The 26464-nt window shown below is 42.9% G+C and overlaps 3 protein-coding genes across 4 annotated transcripts; 2 read left to right on the forward strand and 1 right to left on the reverse strand.

Moving 5' to 3' along the window:
• The first annotated feature begins 3900 nt into the window (after positions 1–3900).
• atp2a1l (ATPase sarcoplasmic/endoplasmic reticulum Ca2+ transporting 1, like) lies at positions 3901–14664 on the forward strand. The gene is made up of 23 exons (XM_084039599.1): positions 3901–4169; positions 5109–5126; positions 5470–5552; positions 6564–6668; positions 7343–7481; positions 8191–8271; positions 8368–8453; positions 8594–8891; positions 8999–9165; positions 9273–9361; positions 9453–9555; positions 9653–9784; positions 9926–10042; positions 10150–10368; positions 10469–10580; positions 10903–11126; positions 11234–11454; positions 11576–11778; positions 11871–11956; positions 12041–12174; positions 12274–12391; positions 12528–12645; positions 14004–14664. Exons 1-23 carry the CDS (start codon positions 4052–4054, stop codon positions 14018–14020), a joined length of 2988 nt encoding a protein of 995 aa, XP_083895725.1. The 5' UTR covers positions 3901–4051; the 3' UTR covers positions 14021–14664.
• Positions 14246–19521, reverse strand: sult1st6 (sulfotransferase family 1, cytosolic sulfotransferase 6). Its single transcript, XM_084039609.1, has 7 exons — positions 18842–19521; positions 18132–18260; positions 17912–18009; positions 16858–16984; positions 15886–15980; positions 15631–15811; positions 14246–15038 (listed from the first exon to the last, which is right to left on the reverse strand). Exons 1-7 carry the CDS (start codon positions 19293–19295, stop codon positions 14926–14928), a joined length of 1197 nt encoding a protein of 398 aa, XP_083895735.1. The 5' UTR covers positions 19296–19521; the 3' UTR covers positions 14246–14925.
• LOC311032668 (tectonic-3-like) lies at positions 15814–26453 on the forward strand. Of its 2 annotated transcripts, XM_084039605.1 has the most exons (15): positions 15814–15831; positions 22647–22944; positions 23038–23152; positions 23238–23335; positions 23480–23592; positions 23712–23820; positions 24085–24197; positions 24295–24330; positions 24703–24777; positions 24863–24982; positions 25070–25168; positions 25273–25376; positions 25527–25674; positions 25837–25971; positions 26066–26453. In XM_084039605.1, exons 1-15 carry the CDS (start codon positions 15829–15831, stop codon positions 26309–26311), a joined length of 1812 nt encoding a protein of 603 aa, XP_083895731.1. In that variant the 5' UTR covers positions 15814–15828; the 3' UTR covers positions 26312–26453. The 2 variants fall into 2 exon arrangements, with proteins under 2 accessions (XP_083895731.1, XP_083895730.1); XM_084039604.1 differs by lacking the exon at positions 15814–15831 and having other exon boundaries at positions 22324–22944.
• The last annotated feature ends 11 nt before the right edge of the window (positions 26454–26464 follow it).

The following is a 26464-nucleotide window of genomic DNA, read 5'->3' on the forward strand; positions in this document are numbered from 1 at the left end:
CAAACAGCTGTAGGTCAAATCTGAATTTTTCTCGGCCAGTAAAGCTAACGGGATGCTTTGCTTGATTCCACAGATCTTGAGTTCCCTAATAAAATGTCGCTGCCGGTACCTTTGCAAGAATTTTAAAATGCAGACAAGTAAATGGGGATCCGACAGTAGACAGAACGCCACTTTTGATCTCGATTTTCTATCGACTCCCCCGAGGCTTATATAGTACAGCCTTAAGTGTGTGGAATGGTGTGAACAACCCGGAACTCTTCAGCCCAACGCTCCACACGGATACTGATGACTCTGGAGTCGAATGTGCCCTCTGACGTCCTGTCTTATTCTTCTCCCAATAGTTGAACGGGAGACTTCCTAGCATAAACTAAAGGTCCTGCATTGTGAAATAAAAAAGCTGCAAAGCTGTCGTGGTGCCATGCCCAGCAGCACAGTGTCACTTGCACTATTTATATCTTGTGAGGAATTCTGGATTCAGAGACTCAGCTGCCACTTCTATTATTACTATTAGCTAATGCTGTAACAAGTACCCGGCTAACACTGAAACCGTAGCTCCTTTATCCATTGCCTTATTGCCTAGCGCTGATTATGTCCTCAGTGTCAATACCGCACGTTATTTGAATATATGTTTTCGATGTCAGTGCCCAGATTTATTTTACGGGTGCATAAAAGCAAAAGATTGAAATAAACCTGCACTTTATGGATGCTAGACTAAGTTCAGTTAAGGTGCCGCTGCGGCATTCCTAACTGATCACTTGCAGCCTGTTAAGTTGGAGAGCGTAACTTTAATTGATATTTTGCGTAAGAACTACACTTTCACAGTAAATGAAACTTTTTTAACTGCCAGATATTGTAAATGAGGGTCCCTTCTGATTATTATTCCCCCAGAAATTCTATGGATCAGCTGGACAGCATAGAATAGGTAACCTGCAGAATGTGCTGACAATAACCTCCTTTAGGAACTATGTGGTTCTTTTCTGGCCCCATGTCTTCAAGTGGCAAATATTACTCTGTCCCTCTCACTTTGCTTGTGCTGTGCAAGTCAGCAGAGACAGACTTAGTTGCATAAGATAGCCATGCGTACAGCTGCACCGCCGCAGCACTTAACACTTGTACAGAACTGGGAACATGGATAAGGTTCACAAGCGGTGGAGGGGAGGGCTTGATGGGTTAATGTGGCACATGGTGATCCCTCAGCCTGGCACTAGGGCGTGGCATGCCAGCTCCACGGGCGGGAGCTGGAAGTGATGGGTGTCCCGGCTCGCAGGCGTTTACGCCGTAGTCGTCCCCCTGCACACGCAGGCTACTGACACTTCAGCAATAGACCGAGGCGGAAGATGGAGAGGACGGGGTTGAAACCTTATCCTTCTGGGATATTGAGTTAAATGTCACTGCTCTGCCCTGAGGGAGACACTGACAGGCCGACCCCAATCACAGCCCCCAAATCTCAGAGGTCAGAACGGCTGTACGACAGCTGAGGCCTGGAGAACGGCTGGGTGAAACAGAGATGGGAACACTGGCGGAACAGAATGAGAATAAAATGTTTAAGCAACATGTCTGGGACACAAAAAAATAAGTTCATACAACATAAAGCTATTGCCAAATTGATGCGATTCGCCCCATGAAGTTTAATGTACTTAACCAGTGCATTTGGATGGCGTGTAGATATTTTACTATCTATAGTGTGGATTATGAGTTCACATGCGTCATCACACTTATCACTCTCTAAATAATATTCAATACTTACTTGAATCCTAATGAAAATTAAATATTTCTGCGTGTAGACAACAGACAGTTTTCCATGCAGCTTTTCAAAAGAAAAGCGTTGTTTCGTGCTTTACTGGGTGTCATTTTGCAAGCACTAAAAATATGAATGAAATCCCAAATGAAATGCTTTCTGCTCTTCTACATCATCAGCAGGCCAGAGGGTTGGGTCAGTTGGTCACCAGCAGCTGATTGGTGAAGTTGAAAGCTGCCACAAAAAGACTTCCTATTTTAGAAATTCTCAGTTTAGGAGCACCAGAAGGTGTTTGTGTTATCGATACGCCATCGGTAATACAAATACCAGCCAATAGTATTAGCTCATAGGCATGGTCGCTTCGGACAAAAGGAAAATGACCACTTGAACCAAGGTGTTAGCTCATATGTACATAAAAATAATATGAAAAAAAGTTATTGTGCAATTGTGTGGCTTCTTACTTTTACCAATCCATTGAGCGACCAAATAGGAAGTTGTGGCCAGGTTCACCATCGCTGTTTTCTGGTGGGTGTATTCCTCGCTCTTTCAACCGTAAAATGATTCTGTTTTGCCCTTAAATTCCGGGTGCTTTGTAATCAGATGTGGCTTCAGCTTGAGAACCTCTACAGTACATCACCACTAATGGCTGACACAAACAGCTGTTCACCTTTTTCTGGAGCAGTTTGACCAAAAATAAACTTCAGAGAATGCAACTTGTTGTGCAAAAAAATTCTGATACTTGCATGAAGAGTAAAGTGTATTTCACAGCCAACAAATCCATGTTTAGTACAGGCTGGTACTGTGATGCTGCACAACGACGTAACACATGAATATGTGGATTGTCGTCAAAAAATGTGCCCTGTAGCTGTTAAAGGTGGTGAGCTGTGACCACTGTGACTTACAGGAACACCTGTCAGTTTATTGATTAGCAACAGCAACTTGGATTCCTGGCTGCATCACCCAGCAACGTGTTTACTGCTGTTAAAACAAGTAGTAAATCAACAGAGTTTGTGTTATACTGAATTCTGAGCGTGTTACTGCATTATTGTCCGAAAGGCAAACGGTAGAGAAAAATGAATGAGTGTTCTTCTGCCATACAGATTTTATGAATAAAAACAGAAAAAAGTCAAGATAATGAAACCAGGTATTTTATGTATAAGTAAGTATTTTATATATATATGTGACTTTTTAAAATGTTAAATCATGTACCAATAACAAATTCAGTGCTGTGATTCCACCACAAGAGGCCATTGTGCCTCACTGAATAGTCATTTGTGGCCCCATCATCTGTCGTGCATCTACATAAGCCGCTCCATATCTCCCTGCTGCCGTCTATCCTCATAAAAAAAGAGAAATAAAACTTGATCCTCCTGTATCTGCAGCCGGGGCTTTTCCTCTGCAGAGCGATAGTGTGACACGCTGGCTGTCCTGTTGGCATTCCTGTCCCCCCAGAGATCATTCCTTTACTACACACTCACTTTTCCTTCATCACTCCCGCGCCTTGCTTAACTAGGTTTTATTATCAAGGCCTGGTGTCCCTGCTATCATGTGCCGCTCTGCAGAACTTGAGATAAACGTGCGAATGTTGGTGACATGATCTGCACGAAGTTCTTGTTTCTGGTTCGAGCTTTGAACTCCACGTGTCAAAGTGCCGACATGTCTGACTCACGTTCTCTATGTAAAAATGCCAGCTAATACTAAATGATTCCTCTACTATCTCCCTTCAGACTAGTTCACTCTCTCTCGCTCCCTTTCTCAGCAGAAACCAGTTGAGCCATCACTCAATGTGCCCCTGCTCCCTCCCCCTCCCCTCTCCTCCCCTCTGGATGATCTCCTGTCTCACTCTCTCACCTTCTCCCTTCGTCTTATTCCACTGACCATGCATGTTCCAAAAACAGATCTCATTTTCATCCACAGTGTGACCCCCCCCCACCATCCTCCAGCCCCTTACCCGCCACACTCCCGTACTACCTCCTTTCTAAATCCTATCCAAGTCCACCATCTCACCTCCCCATTGCTTCACCTCGAGCCCCACCCGTGAACCCCCACCCCACCCACCCACCATGCCCTCCGATGCTGGAATTTGGGGGCGTGTGCCGGCGGGGTATCCACCAATCCTGAGCCCCTTGGTGGTATAAAACCCTGAACATGTATGAGGTTATTCGCTCTTTCTGTCAGTCCAGTACTCCTGAATTGGAGGGTGCCACACTTCTGGTGAGGGTGGTGGAACAAGGGTAAAGCCTGCAGAGAACTACCAAGAAGTAAAAGAGCGCGGATAGACACGGTTAGAAGGGAAATTCTTTGTCTATCAGGATGGAGATGGCACACATGAAGGGGCCGGCTGAATGCCTGGCTCACTTCGGGGTGAACGAGAACTCCGGTCTCACTCCCGACCAGTTCAAGAAGAACCTGGACAAGTACGGCTTCAATGGTGAGAGAGCGGGCATCAGGGATGGGGTGGGAGGCCTTCTGAAAGAGGAAGGACTTACAAAGTCACTGTTTGGCATCTAGGCCACATAGGGGAACTTCTCACTTCACAGTGGAAGAAAAGTCTGCATTCAAAAGTGCTTTTGCTAGGCTAGCTTGTGGAGGTGTTAAGAGGTCCTCGTTGAGTCGGGCTGGGCTGAGATTTTGCATGTGATGCTTTTTTAGAGAGGAGTTGCAACAGCTGGTAGAAATGCAGAGACACTGAGAAGCAGAGACTTTGAAGGCTTTGAAGGGCTATTTAAAGATAGGCAAAGAAGATAGCTGGAGAGCGAGAGAGACAGGTGATGGCTCAAGAAGCTTCCTGGGTGATATATGGGGCGGGCGTTAACAGGAGAGATGGATAATTTTAGGCTGGGCAGAAGGGGGTGGTCCTTAGATGGCTTACGTCTATATGATCCATAATATGATTGATAATCAATGATCAGTGGAATGGCAAGTTCCAGCAAAAGCTCTATTATATGGTGAATCTGAAAGCATTATTTTTTCACCGTGATGTTTCTGTTGCCTTGGAACATGAGATGCTATTAAATGTAATGTTTTATTTTGTTTCAAAATGAAGGAATTTATAAAGTGAACAGTGAGAAACTCATTGGGCCTAGGTCAGAAGCTGATCACATATAAATAACAGTACAATGGCTTTTTGATTTAAGGCACCTGTTCAGTGTTTAAAGCCAAGAAGGAGTTTTCAAGTGGAAGTTAGAGAAACCAAACACCTTGAGGTTATATTTGACATCTTACACCAAGAAGTGTAACTTCCCAAAAGTTTGTGGACAATGTTTCTTGATGAAAGCCATGTTTCTTTTCTGAATATTAATCATTTCAATTAACCATCCATTTTCCTGTCTTTCTGTTTCTCTTCCTTCACCTTTGTGTCCATCTCCAGAGCTGCCAGCTGAGGAGGGTAAGTGTTCAGAACTTCCAGACACCCGATTTGACCCAGATGGGAAGATTAATACTCTCAAAAGAGTTGTAATAATAATACAAGCAGGCAGAGATTTGATGTTTGATGACCACACGCTAATGGCATTGTGCTAGGAATATACATTATACATTTTGACCATCATATTTAGCAACAAAGATCTGAAAACTGAATTTCCCCGAGAGGGATTAATAAAGTAAACATTCCTTCTTCTTCTTCTAAATCCATACTTTACATACTGTAAATACTTGCATTTTTCATTTTTAAAAATGTTGTTTTTGTGATAATTAGCCCTTGATTTATATATATTTTTTGTCTCACCCAGGTAAGAGCATCTGGGAGCTGATCAGTGAGCAGTTTGAGGACTTGCTCGTCAGGATCCTGCTGCTGGCTGCCTGCATCTCTTTTGTAAGTAAACAAGTGAAAGTGTTTTATTTTATCCAAGTCAGTAATTCTAAACTCTGTCACGTTCAGTTTAAACCCGATGTAACAGCAGTAGGATTTGTAGTAGACATAATAGTAGCAACAAATTCCACGAGTCACTGACACCACGTGGGACGAGACACTTGACTTTTATCTCCAAAATAACAGGTGCATATTTTTACAGTTCGCATTAACAAGAATCAACTCCTCAGAATGTGTTTTCTCACATTAACATTTTTGGCACAATAATCTCTTTAAAACCCATCACACTAACTTCCAGAAAACAAACATGCTGCACTTTCTCTCTGGTCACTTTGTCCAGATAACTTATTATCCCCCTCCACCCCTCCATGTATTTTTGAGGACGACAACTTGAGAGGAGGGAGACGGATTGCAAGGGCTTGTAGGAGGTGTATTAATTCCTTTGCCCAGCTTTCACCCCTTCAGGCAGCTGTCATGATGGCCTTAGAAGGCAAATATTGAGGAGCCAGTGAGAGATGGGGGTCAGGAAAGTATAGGGGGGTTGAGGGGTATGGGTTTATTTTAAGAAAGCCCCAAGCTGAGGAGAGAAACTGAATCCTTCGGGAAAGGTCAGGCCTGAAGGAAGGAACGAAGGGCCTCCACCAAGAGAGGGTTGAAGTCAGAAGGAGCAAGGAGTTATGGGACATTGAGATCCAATAAATAACAAATATGTAATCAAATTATGACAAATACTTTATCAAAATAGAAGGCGTAAACCCTGGAAGAGGATAAGGAACTGATTCAAATAGTCAAATAAAATGACCCTTTTCAAATCATTGTTATTGTGTGCTACTGTATATGATATGTGATCAAGTTTATAAAGCTGAATCTTTTCATTCAGCCACAACATTCAAACACTGTTAATGTCCATTAAATACTAAGGTTTGGACACGTTTGCATGCTGTTTGTCAGGGGCAGTGTGGCCCACTGTCACGTCACACTAACACTGATTTGCTCTTTCCCCTCTGACCTCAGGTGCTGGCCTGGTTCGAGGAAGGCGAAGAGACTGTCACTGCCTTTGTGGAACCCTTCGTCATCCTTCTTATCCTCATCGCTAATGCCGTTGTCGGTGTGTGGCAGGTCAGTGACGAGGCACAGCGTGTTGAGCAACGCGACATATCCATATCCAGAAAATGCACAGGCTCCAGTTACTGTCATGTTTTCTCCCCAGACGCGGTTGCTCAACTGGAAATAGTTGGTGTGTGCTCTAAAGTAGCTGTTACGACATAGAGTAAACGATATTGTTCACTCTAACTTGAAATGAAGAAGATGATATGATGCAATTGTCAGACAGGTGATGGATGATTTGCAGCGTGCAAGTCTTGCTTCGTTCCCTGTTTTTCTCTTCAAACTGAATGGATTTCAGTTACCTGCTGTTTTTATCTCTGAAGCCAAAACGTGCTTTTCTCGTTGCCGACTCCCTCGGTTATATTATGTATACAAACAGAGATCCATGCATCACCGTCCACATGATAATTTGTATTTATACGGAGAAGAAAAGACAAGAAGATAGATGGTAACTTAAAATAAAATGGGTGTGTAACTGCTGTGTGTAATGACATTGCGATCATGAGTATGGATTACATTCAATGATCAAAAGGCCTGTTGACATCAGTTTATTGATAAAACTTAGAGTATGTCTCCAAATGTGTGAATATGTATTTCTGTTTTTATTTTCAGCTGAGTGTTCCTTTAGTTATGTTGCCTTTTGAAATAACCGTTTGTGTCTTTTTGTCTCTGTGTGTGTGCCACAGGAGCGTAACGCTGAAGATGCCATCGAGGCTCTCAAGGAGTACGAGCCTGAGATGGGCAAGGTTTACCGTTCTGACAGAAAGAGTGTGCAGATGATCAAGGCCAGAGAAATTGTCCCCGGAGACATTGTGGAGGTGTCTGGTAAGGAAAATGTTCATCATTAAACGACATTTAAAGCAACATTTAAAACCCAATCCGGCAGCCTGATCCGTAAACATCCATGTCAGGGGAACAGGACACTATTAGTCACGGTCTGTTATGTCAAATAGTCTTCACTTTCCAATAACAATGTAAATATGAAAGGATCGATCGAGTGAGTTGCATATATTTCTGTTGAGGGAAAGGAAGACGGACACAAATTCAGGTTATATATGTCTGGAAAAGCCTTGTGTCTTTTTAAGGCAACGTGAGTAGCATCGCTGTGAAAACATGCTGACCGAAGGAAAGCAGAATCATGAGTATAAATACCCTCACTGGCACCTGCCGCACCTCATTCCCCTCGCTGCCACTGCCCACTTCTGTTCATTTGTCAGTGTACACCTGTTGCCTCTGTAACTGGTGGACCCCACCCCCTGCCACGTGTGGTTCATTCTTATTGGGCCATGTATCAGATAGATTCTATCACATTATAAAAATCCATAAATTAGATATATAAATATTTGGCTCTAAATTTAGAAAAACATCCAGCATAATGTTGTATTTTTCAGCTGCAGATTTCATTACGGGTGACAGAAATTGTTCATAAATAAGAAAAATATTGATGCGTTGTATGACGATTTAATAGAAATAACAATTCATTTCAATGATCACAATTGAATGATAATGATGACTACTGTGTGATCCCCAACAGTTGGTGACAAAGTCCCCGCTGACATCAGGATTGTTTCCATCAAGTCCACCACCCTGCGTGTTGACCAGTCCATCCTTACTGGTAACTTTTCATGAGACCTTAAATCTGCCACAACATGATTTTATCTGCCCTGACTCCATGAGCAGTTATGAATAAATGATTGTTTTTCTCTGTCAGGTGAGTCCGTCAGTGTGATCAAGCACACTGATGCTGTTCCTGACCCAAGAGCTGTCAACCAGGACAAGAAGAACATGCTTTTCTCTGTAAGTGCCCGTTCCAACATCAATAGTTCATCTTCGCTGTGTTTCAAGCATTTTTTTTTGTTAATTAATGCCTTTTTTTTAAATTCCCCGAGCATTACCTGTTTATATTTTTGACCTTTCTCTGCATCTCTCCTCTGTAGGGCACTAACATCGCTGCCGGCAAGGCCATCGGCGTTGCTGTTGCCACCGGAGTCGCCACTGAGATCGGTAAGATCCGTGACCAGATGGTCGCCACTGAGCAGGAGAAGACTCCTCTGCAGGCCAAGCTGGACGAGTTCGGCGAGCAGCTGTCCAAGGTTATCTCCCTGATCTGTGTTGCTGTCTGGGCCATCAACATTGGCCACTTCAACGACCCCGTCCACGGTGGATCATGGATCCGCGGTGCTGTCTACTACTTCAAGATCGCCGTCGCTCTGGCTGTGGCTGCCATCCCCGAGGGTGAGGGAAGCGCGTGGTTCAAACCAGAAAGTCACAGTCAGACTTAGTGTGTGTATTCCTGCAAGCGCTTGTGTGTCACACTCACAGTTTCCACTAATGTCTCTCAGGTCTGCCCGCCGTCATCACCACCTGCCTGGCCCTTGGAACCCGCCGTATGGCCAAGAAGAACGCCATTGTCAGAAGCTTGCCCTCTGTGGAGACCCTTGGCTGCACCTCCGTCATCTGCTCCGACAAGACCGGCACCCTCACTACCAACCAGATGTGTGTGACCAAGGTGGGTGTCACATTTTTCTCGGTCAAAAAGGAAAATTGCGCTGTCGACAATTTTGTCTACAAAACTACGGAACACAATTAAAACGTTCTTTGTCTCCTCCGCCGCAGATGTTCATCATCAAGAGCGCCGAAGGCGACCATGTTAGCCTTGATGCCTTTGATATCTCTGGCTCCAAGTACACACCCGAGGGCGAGGTGTAAGTTGTCTTTTTGGGTTATGTCGTTTTCAAATCCAGTGTCTGGCATAGATGGACCATCTCTCATTGATTTGTAATTCTCTCATTCCAGTTCCCAGGGAGGTGCCAAGATCAACTGCAGCGGATACGATGGCCTTGTTGAGCTGTCTACCATCTGCGCCCTGTGCAACGACTCCTCCCTGGACTACAACGAGGTAAAGTCATAATCATGCAGTGTGTTTGGGTACACCGAAACGTCACGACCTTCCACAGTTCAACCAATTGTCTCCATCTCCGTCCTATTTTCACCAGTCCAAGAAGATCTATGAGAAGGTCGGTGAGGCTACTGAGACCGCCCTGTCCTGCCTGGTTGAGAAGATGAACGTGTTCAACAGCAACGTGAAGAACCTGTCCAGGATTGAGAGAGCCAATGCCTGCTGCACAGTAAGTTTCCCTCCTGCCATTAGCTACTATGTTGTGACACGTTGAGTGTAATGCAGCTAATAGTGAATGTTTGAAAACGATTAGCTAATTGGAGCCGTCCTTCTTGTTCCAAGCAAAAATCTAAATCCTTTAATCCTACAGGTGGTCAAGCAGCTCATGAAGAAGAACGTCACTCTGGAGTTCTCCCGTGACAGGAAGTCCATGTCTGTGTACTGCACTCCCACCAAGGGCGATGGTGGTGCCAAGATGTTTGTGAAGGCAAGTTGCTTCTACTTTCTTTTTTCCTTTTCACAGCTTTTGGTTAAGACACCTGCACTTGACGGTGCAGCATTCAACATAAAATAATCCTCCCGTTTTCTTCCCAGGGTGCCCCTGAGGGAGTTATCGACAGGTGCGCATATGTGCGTGTTGGCACCACCCGCGTGCCCCTGACCAATGTCATCAAGGACAAGATCTTGGCTGTTATCAAAGACTGGGGTTGCGGTCGTGACACCCTGCGTTGCCTGGCCCTCGCCACCCGTGACACCCCACTGAGGATGGATGAGATGAAACTCGAGGACTCAACCAAGTTCGCCGATTACGAGGTGAGAGCACACGCCTTGATATTGAGATGTGTGGATGCAACTGTGGCTACATATAAAAAAAAAAAACCTGAATGACAACCATTCGCACTTCTCTCCTCAGACTGACCTGACCTTTGTTGGCTGCGTGGGTATGCTGGATCCCCCCCGTAAGGAGGTCTGTGGCTCCATTGAGCTGTGCAGAGCTGCTGGAATCCGTGTCATCATGATCACCGGTTAGTAGTGTGGGTTGGATGAAATATCAATACATATTATGTACTTTACGTAGTAAGAATTGGTATTTTGAGTTTGCTGTTAGTGGGAAATCCATTATCTTAATCTAAACATAAGTGTAGTGCCCTATACATGTTATATAAAGTTGTTATTATGGGTAGTGTATTTCTTAAAACATTCATTCTACCCATTTGTATCTAAATTATACATATTTGACATATCTACTGCTTTATTTTTTTTAATATATCCATTACGCCATGTTTTACACCTGAGAAACTGTAATGTCGTCGACTCTCCAGCAAATTCTCCTGCTCTATATTTCAGGTGACAACAAGGGAACCGCTATCGCCATCTGCCGTCGTATTGGCATCTTCTCTGAGGATGAGGATGTTGAAGGCAAGGCCTACACCGGACGCGAGTTTGACGACCTGCCCCTCCATGAACAGGCCGAGGCTGTGCGTAGGGCTCATTGCTTTGCCCGTGTGGAGCCATCCCACAAGTCCAAGATTGTTGAGTTCCTGCAGGGTTGTGATGACATTACTGCTATGGTAAGAGGCCAGCAGCGTGAAATACAACGGCATCGTCTATGTTAATTTGTCCGTACAATTGTGTGGTTTGAGAAGTCTAATTGATGCCTCCTCTCCTCCGACCCCAGACTGGTGATGGTGTGAACGATGCCCCTGCCCTGAAGAAGGCCGAGATCGGCATCGCCATGGGCTCTGGCACTGCCGTTGCCAAGTCTGCCTCTGAAATGGTCCTGGCTGACGACAACTTCTCTTCCATTGTGGCTGCTGTTGAGGAGGGCAGAGCTATCTACAACAACATGAAGCAGTTCATCCGCTACCTCATCTCCTCCAACGTTGGTGAGGTCGTCTGGTGAGTGGTGTAAATCACATGCACTGTGACGCACACCTGAACGTCACATTTCAGCAATCTTTCTCTCTGCCTCTTGCAAACTTCGGCCTGTTCTATAAACTCCTTTTTTTCACTCTCTCAGTATCTTCCTGACTGCTGCTCTGGGTCTCCCCGAGGCTCTGATCCCTGTCCAGCTGCTGTGGGTCAACCTGGTTACTGATGGTCTGCCCGCCACCGCTCTGGGCTTCAACCCCCCAGATCTGGACATCATGGGCAAGCCCCCACGTTCCCCCAAGGAGCCCCTGATCTCTGGCTGGCTGTTCTTCAGATACATGGCTATCGGTGGTAAGTAGGACTTTTGACATTGTGTTTAGGATTTGGTTGGAATGCAGGGAAGGCCCTTATCTACACTGACACTGTTACGTTTCCCCTGACAGGATACGTCGGTGCTGCCACTGTTGGTGGTGCTGCCTACTGGTTCCTCTATGATGTAGAGGGCCCCGGTGTCACCTACTACCAGCTGGTAAGCAATTGTCCCCTCTTATATGTTGTCTCTCACATGCGCTCACATGCAGACACGTAATAACTTCACCTCTTCTCTGTACAGTCCCACTTCATGCAGTGCCACGACGAAAACGAGGACTTCACCAACGTCGACTGTGAGATCTTTGAGGCCTGCGCTCCCATGACCATGGCCCTGTCCGTGCTGGTCACCATTGAGATGGCCAACGCTCTCAACAGGTAAGACTTCACATGTGATAGTGATGCATTTGTGATCTAGAGGTTTCTTCGGGTAACATTTATTGTCATAATTCCTTTTTTCCCCCCTTCTTTATCAAGCTTGTCTGAGAACCAGTCTCTGATCCGCATGCCCCCATGGAGCAACTTCTGGCTGCTCTCCGCCATGAGCCTCTCCATGTCCCTTCACTTCATGATCATCTATGTTGACCCTCTGCCCGTAAGTCCGACTGATGCATGTGTGATGTAAAGTTTTAGGAATTTCGTGAAAGTATTGTGATGTAGTGTTTGTCGTAGTTGCTCCTCACTTCCCAGTTGGCCAGCAGTTCAGACTCCCACTCTTTTGCCCCCCCCAGATGGTCTTCAAGTTGACCCATCTGAATGTCGATCAGTGGTTGATGGTCTTGAAGCTTTCCTTCCCAGTCATCCTCATTGATGAGGTGCTGAAGTTCGTGGCCCGCAACTACATTGAATGTAAGTAACCTCCCAATTTTCACTCTACACATCTTGATATACCTTATTTCCTAATTAAACAGTTCTGATCTCTTTTTAAAGCTTGAATATGATTTCAATTTATTAACACTGTCATTTAATAATAATTAATCAATTATTATGCTATTTATTTATTGATGTTTTAACTACGTGTAATCCTTCATCATCCAGTCCTGTCATCTCATTTTATCACATCATCTCTTCATCTATCTACGTATTCAACATTGGTTTGTCTGTTTTGATCTGTCTAATTCCATCACTCCCTCATCATTAACCCACTTAACCCTTGTTGATTTCCAGACTAAATAAATCCACCCACCACCATTAGCCTGTAACTATATCAAGGTATTCGACACCTCGAACCGCAACTAGTCATAAATGTGTATCTGTAGTCTGTGTGCATGTTGGTATATTTTTTGTTTTGTGGTGTATGTTCCAGCTCTTATGCAAATCCGTCCTCAGCGTTGTGCCTACTTTATATTTTATCGCACTCTGGCTTCTCCAAATGAGTTAACGACATGATAGAAAATCATCTGTCAAAAATGTGCTCCTCTGAGCTTTGTGTTTAGTTAGAAGGTGAGCTGATCACTTCTGAGCTGCTGCTGCCGGTGTCAGCATCACAGCCTGCTTCTTGGGTTGCTTCTGTCTGTAATTAGGAGTGTGAGCGATACCTGTGCTGATGCCACTATTGTAGAAAAGCTTGATATTGTCCCTGTCCCACAAAAAGCCTTTGACGACACTGTATTTGAACCCTCCAAGGATTTATAAACCATCTGTAAACATAGGAAAACATTGTTTATGACACCACTATAACATAGTTGTAAGAAGATCTTTTAGTGATATAAAAACAGATTTAACTCTTGACAGGATGCTGGAGTTTTAACTGTAATGTGATCTTTCTTAAGAAGTTATAATTACTGTACATTAATTAACATATGAAATATCCTTAATTCTACGTATAAAACACTATAATATGTTATGAACAGTTAATCATATGTTTACATACGGATTATGAATTATAAATGGAGGTGGGGTGTTGTGTGTCACCAAACTTTTTGTGAAATATGTTTTAATTGTGATCGTCACGCTGCTGCTATAACATAATGCATAATGAGTTTAGCTTCACCAACTTAGTTTGCTTTCTGCTTTCATCAGAAAACAGGCGAGAAGTTGTGTTAGAATAGATCTGCTTTCTTAGCGAGAGTAGTTCTCTCTTTTTGCAGCTTTCTAACACGTAGACTTAGTCATGATCGTATGTTTGTCTGCAAATATCGTCAAAAAAAATCGTGCGTCTGAAAAAATGATTTCGCTCTCTGATTTATCTATTTTCTCTTTCCCAGGTACAGAAGCTAAGTAGAGATGTAGAACCAGAGGATCTTAAAGGTTGGAGAGGAAGAGGAGGAGGAGAGAGAGATCAAAACCAAAGAGGGGAGCCATAGTGAGCCAACCAATAGACGAGAGAGGAGAAAACACATGAAAACTTACTGGAAAAAAAAAAACAATAAAACCTAAAATCTACATAAACATAGCCTCTGTATAAGGAAGGAGATTTGATTAAAAGGGAGAGAAGTATCCCTGTCGATAAAGTATTCAAATATTTAAGATTTTATTCTCAGAAATAAAGTATGTATTAAAAGGTGTTTTTTTGTTTTTGTTAAACTTGGATATTCTCAGCTGTTGTGTTTTTGTGTCCTCTGTCCATTTTCATATGATTGACTGTCCAGCTCATTACTTTTATTCTAGTCTTTGTTGCTCACGTCTCGTGCAGCCTCCCTTCTTTGGCTGGGCTTTGTACAGTGTGGTGTAGGGTTGCAAAATGACTTCATATGGGCAGAAAAACGACATGCCTACAGCTGCCAGCACTCTATAGGCGCCATGCAGTCAGCAGACTCTGTTGGAGGTCACATGACGTAAAATGGGCATGTCCACTTAGTCACAACACTTTTGGTCTTATATATTGTTTACGTGATAAGCTGCAATAAAGTGATGATTACAAACTCACGTACTTGTATGTTGGAGTACATTTTTATTGATGCTTCAAACATACATTTGATGGTTTTCCTCTATATCGACACAATCGGGAGGCGCAGTGATACAGCGTTTAACATCAAAGCTCAAACTAATTTTTCTTTTATAGTTTTGGTATTTAGCTTGAGTATAATTTTCAGACAGTATCTCTGCCTTCTAAGTGCTGCATAGTGTCACTTCATCCATCTTTGGTTTGCAGAAATGCATCAGTTTGGAAAACAAAACCCAAATCTGTTAGATGAACGTCCTGAATGGTATGTTGACGTCCTTCATCTGCTTTTCGTAATCTTCATCGAACGTCTTCGATTGCTCGGGTGTGAAATGGTTCCTCCAATCACCTACTTCCCCTTGGAAAGAGCGAGAATTCAACAGTGTTAGACATGAATTGAGCACTTTGTTGTAATTGGCAAATTAGGAGAAGCAAGTTCTTAAATGATATTCCCTGAAAACCTCTATGGTTGAATAGTGGGGTTGCAACTAATGGTTATTTTCCTTATTGATTAATTGGACAAATATTAACTTAATTAATTGTTTTGGTGTATGAAATATCAGATATCAGTGGAAAATCAAATAGTCCAAAACTTAAAGTCAAATGACTACACTACAAAATTAAGACATACAAAGAGGCAATTACCAAAATAGTCTCAGATTGATTTACTGCAGATGGACTCATCATTTACTGACTAATCACTCCAGCTACATTGAGCATAAAGCTCTTATTATCTATAAAAAAAACAGAAGTGAAGGCAAAAAAACCCCCAGAACCTCCAGGGGGCGCCACTTTACTTTATAATGTGAAGTACAGGGAGAAGACAAAATAAGATTCACCCACTGCTCATCCACCACTAATTTTGAAAACTTTCAAAGTGGTATGTCATTTTGTTATCATTTTGGATCAATATCTTGCATCTGGATAAGACTAGGAGCAGACTGATGCACCTTTTCTCATGAAGGAGGAGATGGACTGATCGAAAACAGGTGTTGGGATGCAGGAGTAGTTGGCCATCGGGTTCTCCTTCATGCTCTTAAACGACGTGAGTTCCACAATCCGGCTGATGACCTCGTCAGAGACCGACAGGTCGAGGTACCTCATGATGCGCTCCACTTCGCGCCGAGGATTCTGGGGGAGCAAACGCGATGGTGAGAGCATGTAAAAGATGCTGCGGTTATACCGAGTCCATGTGTTCTCTGTACCTCTTTCAGGTCCTCGTAGAACAGGTAAAGGATATTCTTCTTCTCCCTCTCCATCCAGTAGCCTTTCACATGGTCGTACCAGGAGCCCCATGACACTGAAGAAAACAGAAATCATGGAGCATCTTTCACAGTAACGTTGCTCCCAGTCCAATAAAATGCATATGCAATAACACTTACAAAGAACATTTATAAAAGACGTCTAAATGGATTTTTGTGGCTGATTCTTTGATGAATCGCTGTAGGTTCACGACAACGAATGACACCTTTTAATGCCATGCCATCTGCAGCTGCAAATGTTAGTAAGTTGCTCATAAATAGTTTGTGGTGGAGCCCTTTTAGTGATCCAAGTGTTGGAATAATCCTCCTGATGAAATAGAGTGCCCCCCCCCCCCCCCCCAAAAAAAATGTAAATGCATCCTTGGCTGTAAAGTAGAACCTGGTGTATTGATGGCAATTGGACACCAAAGCAAAAATTAAAAATACTTTTCATGTTCTTCCAATTGGCAGTACCTCCATTCTGCAGCCTGGTGGGGTGCTGCTAATCCTGTCATGGCCATTGAGGCGTATTAAGTTTCTCATGGGGGGAAAAAACAGTGAGGGAAGGAAACTTATATAAGGTGTCATCAGCCGCTTTTGTAAACTTAAATTTGTTCAAATACACCATCTCTTCTGACTGGTGGAGTGGGTAGCCTATATGTACCAGCATGGTGGTCATTTCTCAGAAGCTTTGTGCAAATAGAAATAACCAATTTGATTTTTAAGCCAAACCAGGATGTTTTGACTTAACCTAACCGAGTAGTTTTTCTCCCTAAACCACATGTACGGTCTCAGACTGTGACCTTTCGCCCTGGAAAACAATTTGTTTCCCAGGCAACGTAATTGAGGGTGTAATTTAGTTGTCTGGGACCGTAATTCTGTAGGGGACATGGTTTGGTAACATGACACTCAAGAATGTGGTTTTAATCTACTTACACTCTCCTTGCATGAATTTAGGCAGGTATCCCTCCCAGGGGCCGGGTTCAGGCTGGGTCAGATTCATACAATCAAAGAAGTAGTAGCTCACCAGGTTGTCTTTAGCATTGCGTGCCACGTAGATAACCTTTGAACCCAATAAGGAGGGACACATAATAAAATCATTTACAGCAACAATGTTGATGAGTAACTTAAAGTGATGGTTCGGAGTAAAATGCACCCTAGGTCACCGTGACATCCAGCTAAATACCCCCTCAGAAGCATTTTTAGCGATGGTCAACATTGGTCAAGATAGGGCTATCACCGAATGGCTTAGTGCTGGCGCAATGGTACAGTGTGTATATCTTGTAAATTACCCCACTAATAATGCATGGAATGTTACCAAACTTCTGCAGTAGTACACATAGGGTCTGTACTCACAAAACGAGGCATTTGAAAGTTTGTAAGTACACCAGGAGTTTATTTAAAAGAACACTTGCCTGATAGCTTCTATCCTCTGCAGCTAACGCTACCGCTGCCTCGACGCCACTTCCGTGTTTACCCAGCCGATGCCGTCACACGAGTTTCACGCAAGAGTATGAAAAAGTTTCGCTGAAGTTTTATAAATGCTTGTATTATCAGGTCAACAAGTGTTGACAAGTGTTGACAAGTGTTCTTTTAAATAAACTCCTGGTGTACTTACAAACTTCCAAATGCCTCGTTTTGTGAGTACAGACCCTATGTGTACTACTGCAGAAGTTTGGTAACATTCCATGCATTATTAGTGAGGTAATTTACGAGATATACACACTGTACCATCGCGCCAGTACTAAGCCATTCAGCTGATAGCCCTATCTTGACCAATGTTGACCATCGCTAAAAATGCTTCTGAGGGGGTGTCTGGCTGGATGTCATGGTGTAAATGACCTAGGGTGCTTTTTACTCCGAACCATCACTTTAATGAGGCAGTTGTATATACACAGCATTGTTTTGTTAAGAACTCATTGACATCAGCATTTTTTTTTCAGTGTGAAGCAATTCACTGCAGAATGCTTTGCTCTCAGCTGAGTCTTACCTTGCACTTGTTTTCCCAAAATCCAGGAGGCACCAACTGCAAAGGCAGATGTGTCTTGATCATTCTTGGAGGATCCGTTTTCTTCAGGAGATCAAGACCTGAAACATAAGATCAGGGATGAGGATGTATGAAATAGGTCAAACACGCTTTTGTAACGTACAATCCCAGATTCCAACACTAAAAGTCACACACAGACAGACACAAGCGCCTAAATACACACCTGAGGGGATGGGTGGCGGGGAGTAGATCTCTAGGAAAGGACTGCGGACGGGTGTTGGGGCTCGCTTGCAGGCCTCAGCGTCGCCATTGTGAAGAAGGAGATCAACTATCTCCTGGGTCCATGTGGTCCCTTATGTCCCCAAAAATGAACACTGAGTTGAATGAATAGGATGCTTTCCATGTATTGAACCGCACCACAATGTACTTTTTCATGAATTGTTTTGTCAGCCTCACTACGTGTATCCTGTTAGCTTTGTTTTAGTGGTGGGAGATGTAATGATCCTTTAATTAAGTAAAAGTAATACCACACTGTGAAAGTACTCCATTGCCAGTGAAAGTAATTGAAAATAAAATATTATAAAAATGATAATCCAGACTAATGTGAGTGTTTTACAACTATACATTATATTATTGGATTAATACTATTATGTTACTGTTGTGTCGTTTTATCCATCACAATGAGTACATTTTAAGATTGAGTTATGTTTCTTGTATGCAAACTCTGTTTAAATAGCTAAACAAATGACTTTAGTGGTCAAATCAATGTAGTAAAAAGTACAATATGTCCCTAGTGGAAGATTTTAATACTCGATAAATCAAAAATGTTTACTTGTGGAAATGTACATTTCACCACTGGTGCCCACTACATAAATGCAATATGTGACACCAATCAAAAGCGGATCCCCCCCACTTAGACCTGGAATGATGTACCTGCTTTGGGGTAGGTGGCGATGAGGAGGTCTGAGGGGTCAGGACGGAAAGCCCAGATGGAGTCCCAGTTGTTGGCGATGTGGCTCATGAGGGGAACCCCTCTGACCGGGATGAGAGGGAAGCGAGTGATGGAGTCGCTCGCCTTCTGAATGGCTTCCCTGTAGGACAACTCTTCTTCCTCCGACATGACTGACACGATAAAAAGTTGAGGACTCCGAGGACCAGAAGCCAAAAGTTTGACTGTAAAAGGGGCTACGGCGGTTCTTCCTGAGGTCTTTAGCAGCTTCTCAATCAGCCGACCTTTCCCTTTGTCAAAGATTAACAGTTCACCCTTCCTGCTTGACTCTCGTTGCTCTTTGATTAACACGCCTTCGGACCGATGCCCAGGATATCCAGTGGTTTGGTCTCCTCCTACTGAGGTCCTCTGGTTTGCAGCCTCAATCCTCTCCAACATCTAAAAAATAATCCCTCCTGAACTCCCAGCTGAAGCCTAAGTGCTTCCGTCACTTTCTTTTCGCCCTCTTTCTATCTTTGTAACTGTAGCTGTCTGAGAGCTTGTACCAGGTTCTCGCCTCGTCTGCGATCACTGGAACTTGCACAGGCAGACCTACACCAAAGTGCCCTTATGTAACATTCCCAGCTACGTGAAATCCACTTTTGCTCACAATATTATCTTGCTTGCTCCGTCATTTGAGGAAAGGAAAAAAGGGAGGGTCTAACAAGAGCCACACACACAGCACAGGAAGGCAAAGTATAATCAAACCCCCACAAGGGGTTCAAAAGACTAAATGAAATGAAGACAAAATGAGGCTTGAATGTGTGTTGACACTCTCCAGGCTGAAACACACCTTTGGACCCAGCTTTGGGGGTCAATGGAAGTCAAAGAGAACTTGACAAAGGTCTACTCTTCTCAACAAAAAAAAAAAAAACATTCTGAGATGATTTAATTCTATAGACATTCAGCTGGACATGAACAAGTTCAGGCAGTTGTTTTGAATGCACATTCCAGGAGTTCCTCACTTTCCTGCTGAAGGTAGAAACATGAGCCTAGAGTGACAGTTGCCTGAAACATCAAAACATTTGAATCCTGGTCTTTTACAGTGCAGAAACTCATTAGAATAAACCAAAAAGCAACCCGAAGCTTAGAATTCAAGCTAAGTTAAATTACAGAAAAACAAAATTAAACTATAGTTTGCTCGTTGTTCTGTAAAAATTAAGAATGTTAACAGGTATACATTAAAAAGAACATTAAAAAGAAAAGAGTGTGCAAAACAAAATGACTTTATGACTTCATAATGTCACACGTCCTTCAGATCAGAATGATTGCTAGATTATGAGCGTCACAGTGTCCCCATGTGGATGGAGGCTTCCTGTATATTGCACTGGCAGTCAGGCAGTTGTATAAGTGAATAGTGCCGACTCGGACTGACAGACAGAGGAAGACGTGGAACTAGACAGGCAGGATGTTTTTAGGAGAGTTTTGGAGGGACAATAAGAAAGATAACATGAGCAAATAAGGAAATGGAATGAAGAAAGCAGACCCTGACACGGCTGTGTTCAACCAAAACATCAAAAATAACGCAATTTTTTTTTTGAGTAAAGTAAATTGAGAGGTTTCAATGGACTCTTTACTTTTAGCAGCTCCATTAAAATGTACAGATGTATATCTCTAATATTTCACCTTCTCCCACACACACACAAAAAAACAAACGTTGCCTAACATTATCTTTCCTATTTTATGACGGAATTGATTCCATGGGTCTACACCACTAAGTGTACTCACTACTGGTCTTCTTATTACTATGTGTACTACACCATTGTCCCAAATTCAAATATACACTATAGTAACCCAAGTGCTTATTCTCAAAAACAAATGTTCAGAGTTCTACATGAACTGGAAAGTGTTTTCAAGCCTACACCACCATCACCACCACGAACTGTAACATTGATAAATATTAGCTAACCTATAGGCGATCTCTGCCCTGTGCTCTGCCCTGCCACATTTACAACAGTGATAACTCCTTTCCTCTGGGTTGGGTTGTGTTTGTTTAATGTCTTTGTTTGGTTTCTCTCATGCAGATTCCCCACTTCAATCTGCATTTTCCTCACTTACTGCTGCGACTTTTATCGTCACAATAGTTCACTTGATTGCTCAGGACCCACAGTGGACGTCAATGACTGGATTTTGCGAATGATAGTCTTGCTGCTTAGATCTAATCAGACTCTTCAACTTCCTTTGTCCTTACTGTGAACCTGTATAACATGACAAATCTTTTCTGGTATTCATGCAGCCACCAGGGGGCACAACTGAAGAGGGTTCCCTGTGTACTCAGTCACTGACTACAAACTGGTTTGGCAAGGCTGAACAATAAACACACCAATGTCAGGTGGAAGCTGTGACTGTTGGATTATCCATTTCAACAGACATTTCTTTAAAAGATATAAATACAACATTAATAGAAGCAGTCATGGTGGTGTTAATTTCAGCAATAGTAATAATAATCATATTATTTTTTAATAAATAAATACAATTAATATTCTTTATAATGATATTTTGTTGCATAATTTAAAAGGACAATGCTTTCATTTTAAACATAAAGGTCAGTTTTCCCATCATGGTTAGTACAAAAAAGTCATTTTTTTCTTTCTTTTTTGTGTTTTCTGCTTTGCCAAGTCAGAAAAGTCTTTAGTTAGATGTGCGACTTTGAATGTTTGGCAGGAAACATGCATTATAAAGTGTGAGCGTGGACTTTGAAAGATGAGGGAACCTGCAGGGAAGGTCTTGCAAAAACAATATATATAATTCATGATAGGATAGCTTCAGCCTATTATTTCTCTTTGATTTGAACATATCTGGCTGAGGAGACCTGGCTAGCAAAATAGGGAAAAAGGGCTCACCACCATAAGTGGGAACAAATGCAAATAATACGATTATGTTGTGTGGATCTCAAGGAACATTTTGTTCACCTCTGATTGACATTCAATGCAGTAACGGTGCTGCTGAACTGCTTATGTCCACAGTAGCATACTAAGCATATCACATCAGCAGGGAGGTCAAGAAATTAACTTCTTTATCCATATACTCAAGGATCCCAGAAAAATCCCACCATCTTTTTTAGAAGTGTTGTACAAATAATCTGCTTGATTGAAGGTCAGAAATTATGATTTCATCGATGTACACTGTCCTTGAATTAACTTGGGCATGTAGCTCTTCAGGGTCCTGGATCAGGCTAACAAGCTTTATGAGATTTTATTTTTACATAATGCAAATGACGCATTATTTTATGCTAAATCACAAATACACAAATAGACAAAAAGACATACAATAAAAGCAAAACAGCCCCATCTCAAAATTGACCAGTGCACGAAAAACGACTTGCCTGGGGGTGTCTTGGAGGAAATGGGAGGGGGTGGGGGGGCGTTCTTCTCTTTTACATACTTTACGGTACTATTATCTTGGAAACGGAAGTCGTCTTGACAACTTCCTTGGTTACAAGAAGAAGCTTCCTCGCTACATGTATTTGCAGGACAAAACGTTTTGTAAAAAATGTTTTGAAGTGCTTATTTTCATTTTAGCGTCGTTTATATTTTATTGTTTAATCATGAACGGCTGAGAAGTTGTAACGAGCAATAATGGAGCAATAACTCCAGCTACCGGTAAAGCTAACGTTAGCTTATCATCCTACTAGCTAGTTGGATTTCGCACTGTTGACCGCATAAATATGTTATATATGTATATATGTCGTTGATAACAACATGTCTCTGTGAAGACATGAATTCCCGTCAGTGGTGTCGTTCAGTTCAGATATTTGTCGTCGTGTTTGGACGTTTGGCTCACGCAGCCACAGAATCGGGGCTCACTACGACAGTCACTCCCAGCCCGGTTGATGGCGAGCCTTTCAGCTCAGCAACCCCTGCTCCGGGCGGCACAGTCACCAGTGTCGGCACCACGGAGGCCGCCGTTCAGGACTCCACCCTGGACTCAACTCTGGACTCCAGTCTGGGCTCAGTGGAAACCTGGACGCTGACTGTGTCCGAGGCTCCCACTGTTGTCACTGAAGCGCCCCCTGCAACCACCGTCCAGCCTCTGGTCACTTCAGAGGGTAATTTATAGCTTACACTTTACTTTTCATGTTGTTTATTTTACTTTTAACTGTTCTGGCTGACTTATACAAGTCTTTTCTGTTATTATCCAGGTTGTGTCTGTGATTTATCCCCTGATTTCTGTGACATTGGCTGCTGTTGTGACACAGTTGATTGTGGTATTGCAAACTTGAGTACTGTCTTCAATCGATGTCCACAGGAAGCCATGTAAGTCTTCTGCACATGTTTTAAGATTATAGCACATAAAACTTATTTTTTTTTGTATTTAAACATGTTTTATTTGATTTTACAGAGCTGGGATCTGCATTGAGAAATGGCTGATGTTCACGGCTAATGTGGACTCGTCTCTTGTCACTGTGACTGACTCCTTGTTTTGTGTCCGGCCTGAGGGTGAGTAGATTTAATAAGGATATATTCATTTAAAGTCTATTAACAATCGTCTGTGCTTCCAACAGGGAAAGTAGTCATTATTTTTAGCCGATCAATGAGCAACATCCCCCACTAATGCAGTTAAAAATCTGCATCCCTCTACAGATAAAGCACCCCAGTCCCTCCCAGCTCTACCCCGTTATCCAGCTTTAGGGGACTCGTACCACTTCTCACCACCAGCACCTACAAGCAGCAGCCATAACAGAGATTTCTACAGGGTAAACAGATATGATGTTTTTTTTCCTGCAATATTGTATCCAAAGTATTAAAAGTAATACGCAGTAAACTGAATCAAAGAGTATATCTGAAATGCATAAAAGACTTGTCATTTTTGTAGGTTGATGATGTCATCCAGACATATTTCTCCAACTCTTCTGTGCGTGGTCTCCTTCGCCAGCCATCTCCGGGGGCTGCTGCTGCATTCTGCATCAACAGCAACCCTGCCAGTAAGTTCACGGTTAAAATGTTAAAACTGTTGCGTATTGCAGTGGAGCAGAGATTCCCTAAAAGTTTTCTAATCCAGACCTGCCGTCTCGGTTAAGTTTTGTGTCAGGGACTTCCTCTTCCTTTCATGTCATTCTCTCGGTGCATCATTAACAAGTACTTTCACTGCAGTTGATAATAATTTCTTCCCTAGCCTGTATGTTGAGCCTGTGTATCGCAACAATATTAACCATTATAACTTTTTTGTGGTTTTCTTCTGCTTGCAGAGTTCTTGAGGTCTGTGTCTCTGTCTTGTACCCGCGTGTTGACCCCTCAGTCCTGCACCACGGATCCAAGTTTCAACGCCCGCTCCTACTTCTCTGACCTGAGCTTGATCAAGGTCAGCAAGTCTGCATGCACTTAATGCTTTTGTGTAAACAATTACTGGTGAGAATCTCACAGCAGATCGGCTGATGTCTCTTCATCTTTTATTGCAGATTCCGATCGTCGAGACGGCAGCGTCAGACTTTCTGGTAAGTTACTGCTTGTACAGGAAGAGCAAAGCACTTTTATTTTGCACGCCACATGCATCTGCACAGGTTTACCAACACTTGGATTTGGGGATTTCTCCTGCATGTCGTGAAGCATAGTCTCTTACAATGAAGCAACATCACTTACTGTATTTAAAAGGTGTCTGTATGTAGCATGAATAATTGTCTGGTATCCTAAACTAACAAGTGAGGCCTCTTCAGTGTGGAATCTTTTTCATTTTAGTTTAAAGTAAGTTATCAGCCTGAAGCGGAACAGTATGTGCGTTAAAATACATCTTTTACACCTAGAATGAACGCCATTTACAGATGTGTTTTAACTTTTAAAGTAAGGCGCTGTACTAACTGTTGTTTCAGATCCCAATTACTCCACTGTCTCACTGGCCTGCACCAAGTGAACAAAATAACTCCTGTGTCAATGTGGTGAAAAGTGTAAGTAGATTAAAAGTTGCGACACAGTTGTTTCCTAAATTACAATTTGTCAAACTCAGTTCTCCTTTTCCCGGTTCTCCTGTAGGTGGAGTTTGTCATAGGATACACGGGCGGAGGGGAACTCACGTATGCAACAGTGAACATCGTCTTAGCTGATGTGGATCCAAATCAGTTGCTGTTGCAGACGCACTCTGTACAGTTTCAGGTGGTCTGTTAAAGCCACAGATTTCATCACTTAATTAACTACTTATTCAAACACTAAGATAAATCCTCTTTTTTTTCCCTCTTCCAGCTTGCAACACCCAGCCCCACCTCAGAAGGTCCACTCCCTGCTGTCGGACTTAGAGTGGGATCTCCTGTCATTGGTCGCTTTGATGGAGAAGTGAAGCCTGTATCCTCACACATTACATCACAAACTTCTCTTTAAGTTATAGTTTTGTTTATCCGGCTAGCTTTGGGTCAAACAGGCATCATGGTTCCTTGACAGAGAGTTAGCTCGACAGACTGGGGATGTTACAGGGTGGGGAGTGTTCCTCTGACCCACGCAGACGAGCACCCATCCTCTTCGCCCACAACACCTTCACTGGCTGCACATTCAGGTGAGTACACTACTTTGCTTCTCCTCTTCATCTTTCATTTGAAGACTAGTGGTGGAGTTGCTGAAAATAAGCCCCAGTATTAATGATTATAATGATGCAATAGTGAGTTATACTCACTCCCATGTGTTATTTAACCCTGTTGCTGTTTAGTTCCCCATCTAGTGACTGTTCAGAGCTGCGTTCCCAGATGTACGGGATCTTGCAGGGACTTGCTCCTCCTGATGTCATCGCCATGAACTTTGGTTCTCAACCAGACTGGACGAGAGTCATCACCCAGGAGTGTCCTGTCAGCCTGCAGGTACAGCTGAAACAGGAATTTCAAGTATTGAAAAAATTCTCATAAGTGTGTGTGTGGTATGTTTTTAGGATTATCTGAAACCTCACACCGTGTGCCTGTGGTTTGAATTTCTAACCTTGTGTTCCTGCTATTTAGCATCATTAATTCTGGCTGCTCTCCCAGGAAACATGTGAAACAGGCTGCGTCCTCCCCACATCTCTCTCTATTCGAGTACTCTGGGCCCGCCAGGGTCTCTTAGACCTTCCCCAGAACTACATCCTTGGGGCCAAGTACCTTTTTCATTGTCAACATTCCAAGGTAGGCACAAATAATCTTGGAAGAGACAGCATCTTCTTTACTGTTTCATCTCTATAAAAATGTTCAAACACTCTCCTCCTGTCTTTTTTTTCAGTGTCCGACGTCGTCCCCCATTGCTTTAACAACTGAGGTGACGTTTGTCGACAATACCGTTTACCCGGAGCCCCCCAGGGCCTCGCCTCAGCCTAACTGGAAGTTTCCATTTGATTTCTTCAATCGAGGCACTGCTGAGCTGGATGGGCACATCATCATTAACAGGAGTGTCACTGACAAGGTCACATGGAGTTTAATGCTGTTCACAGGAATGTTAGTAAAAGGATTAGAATTCTTCACTAGCTAGTCAGATGGAGCCGTTTTGTTTTTTGAAGGGCTTCTTATCTTGGGAAATGTTTACTATGTCATTTTGTAATGTAGTTTTTTTACACTAGAAAGAAGTATCCAAGTAAAAGATCTACAAATACCGTAATTTATTCTTTTGTACATTTTCATAAAT

Source organism: Eutrigla gurnardus, assembly GCF_963514095.1.
Source record: "Eutrigla gurnardus genome assembly, chromosome: 22".
Classification (NCBI taxonomy): domain Eukaryota; kingdom Metazoa; phylum Chordata; class Actinopteri; order Perciformes; family Triglidae; genus Eutrigla; species Eutrigla gurnardus.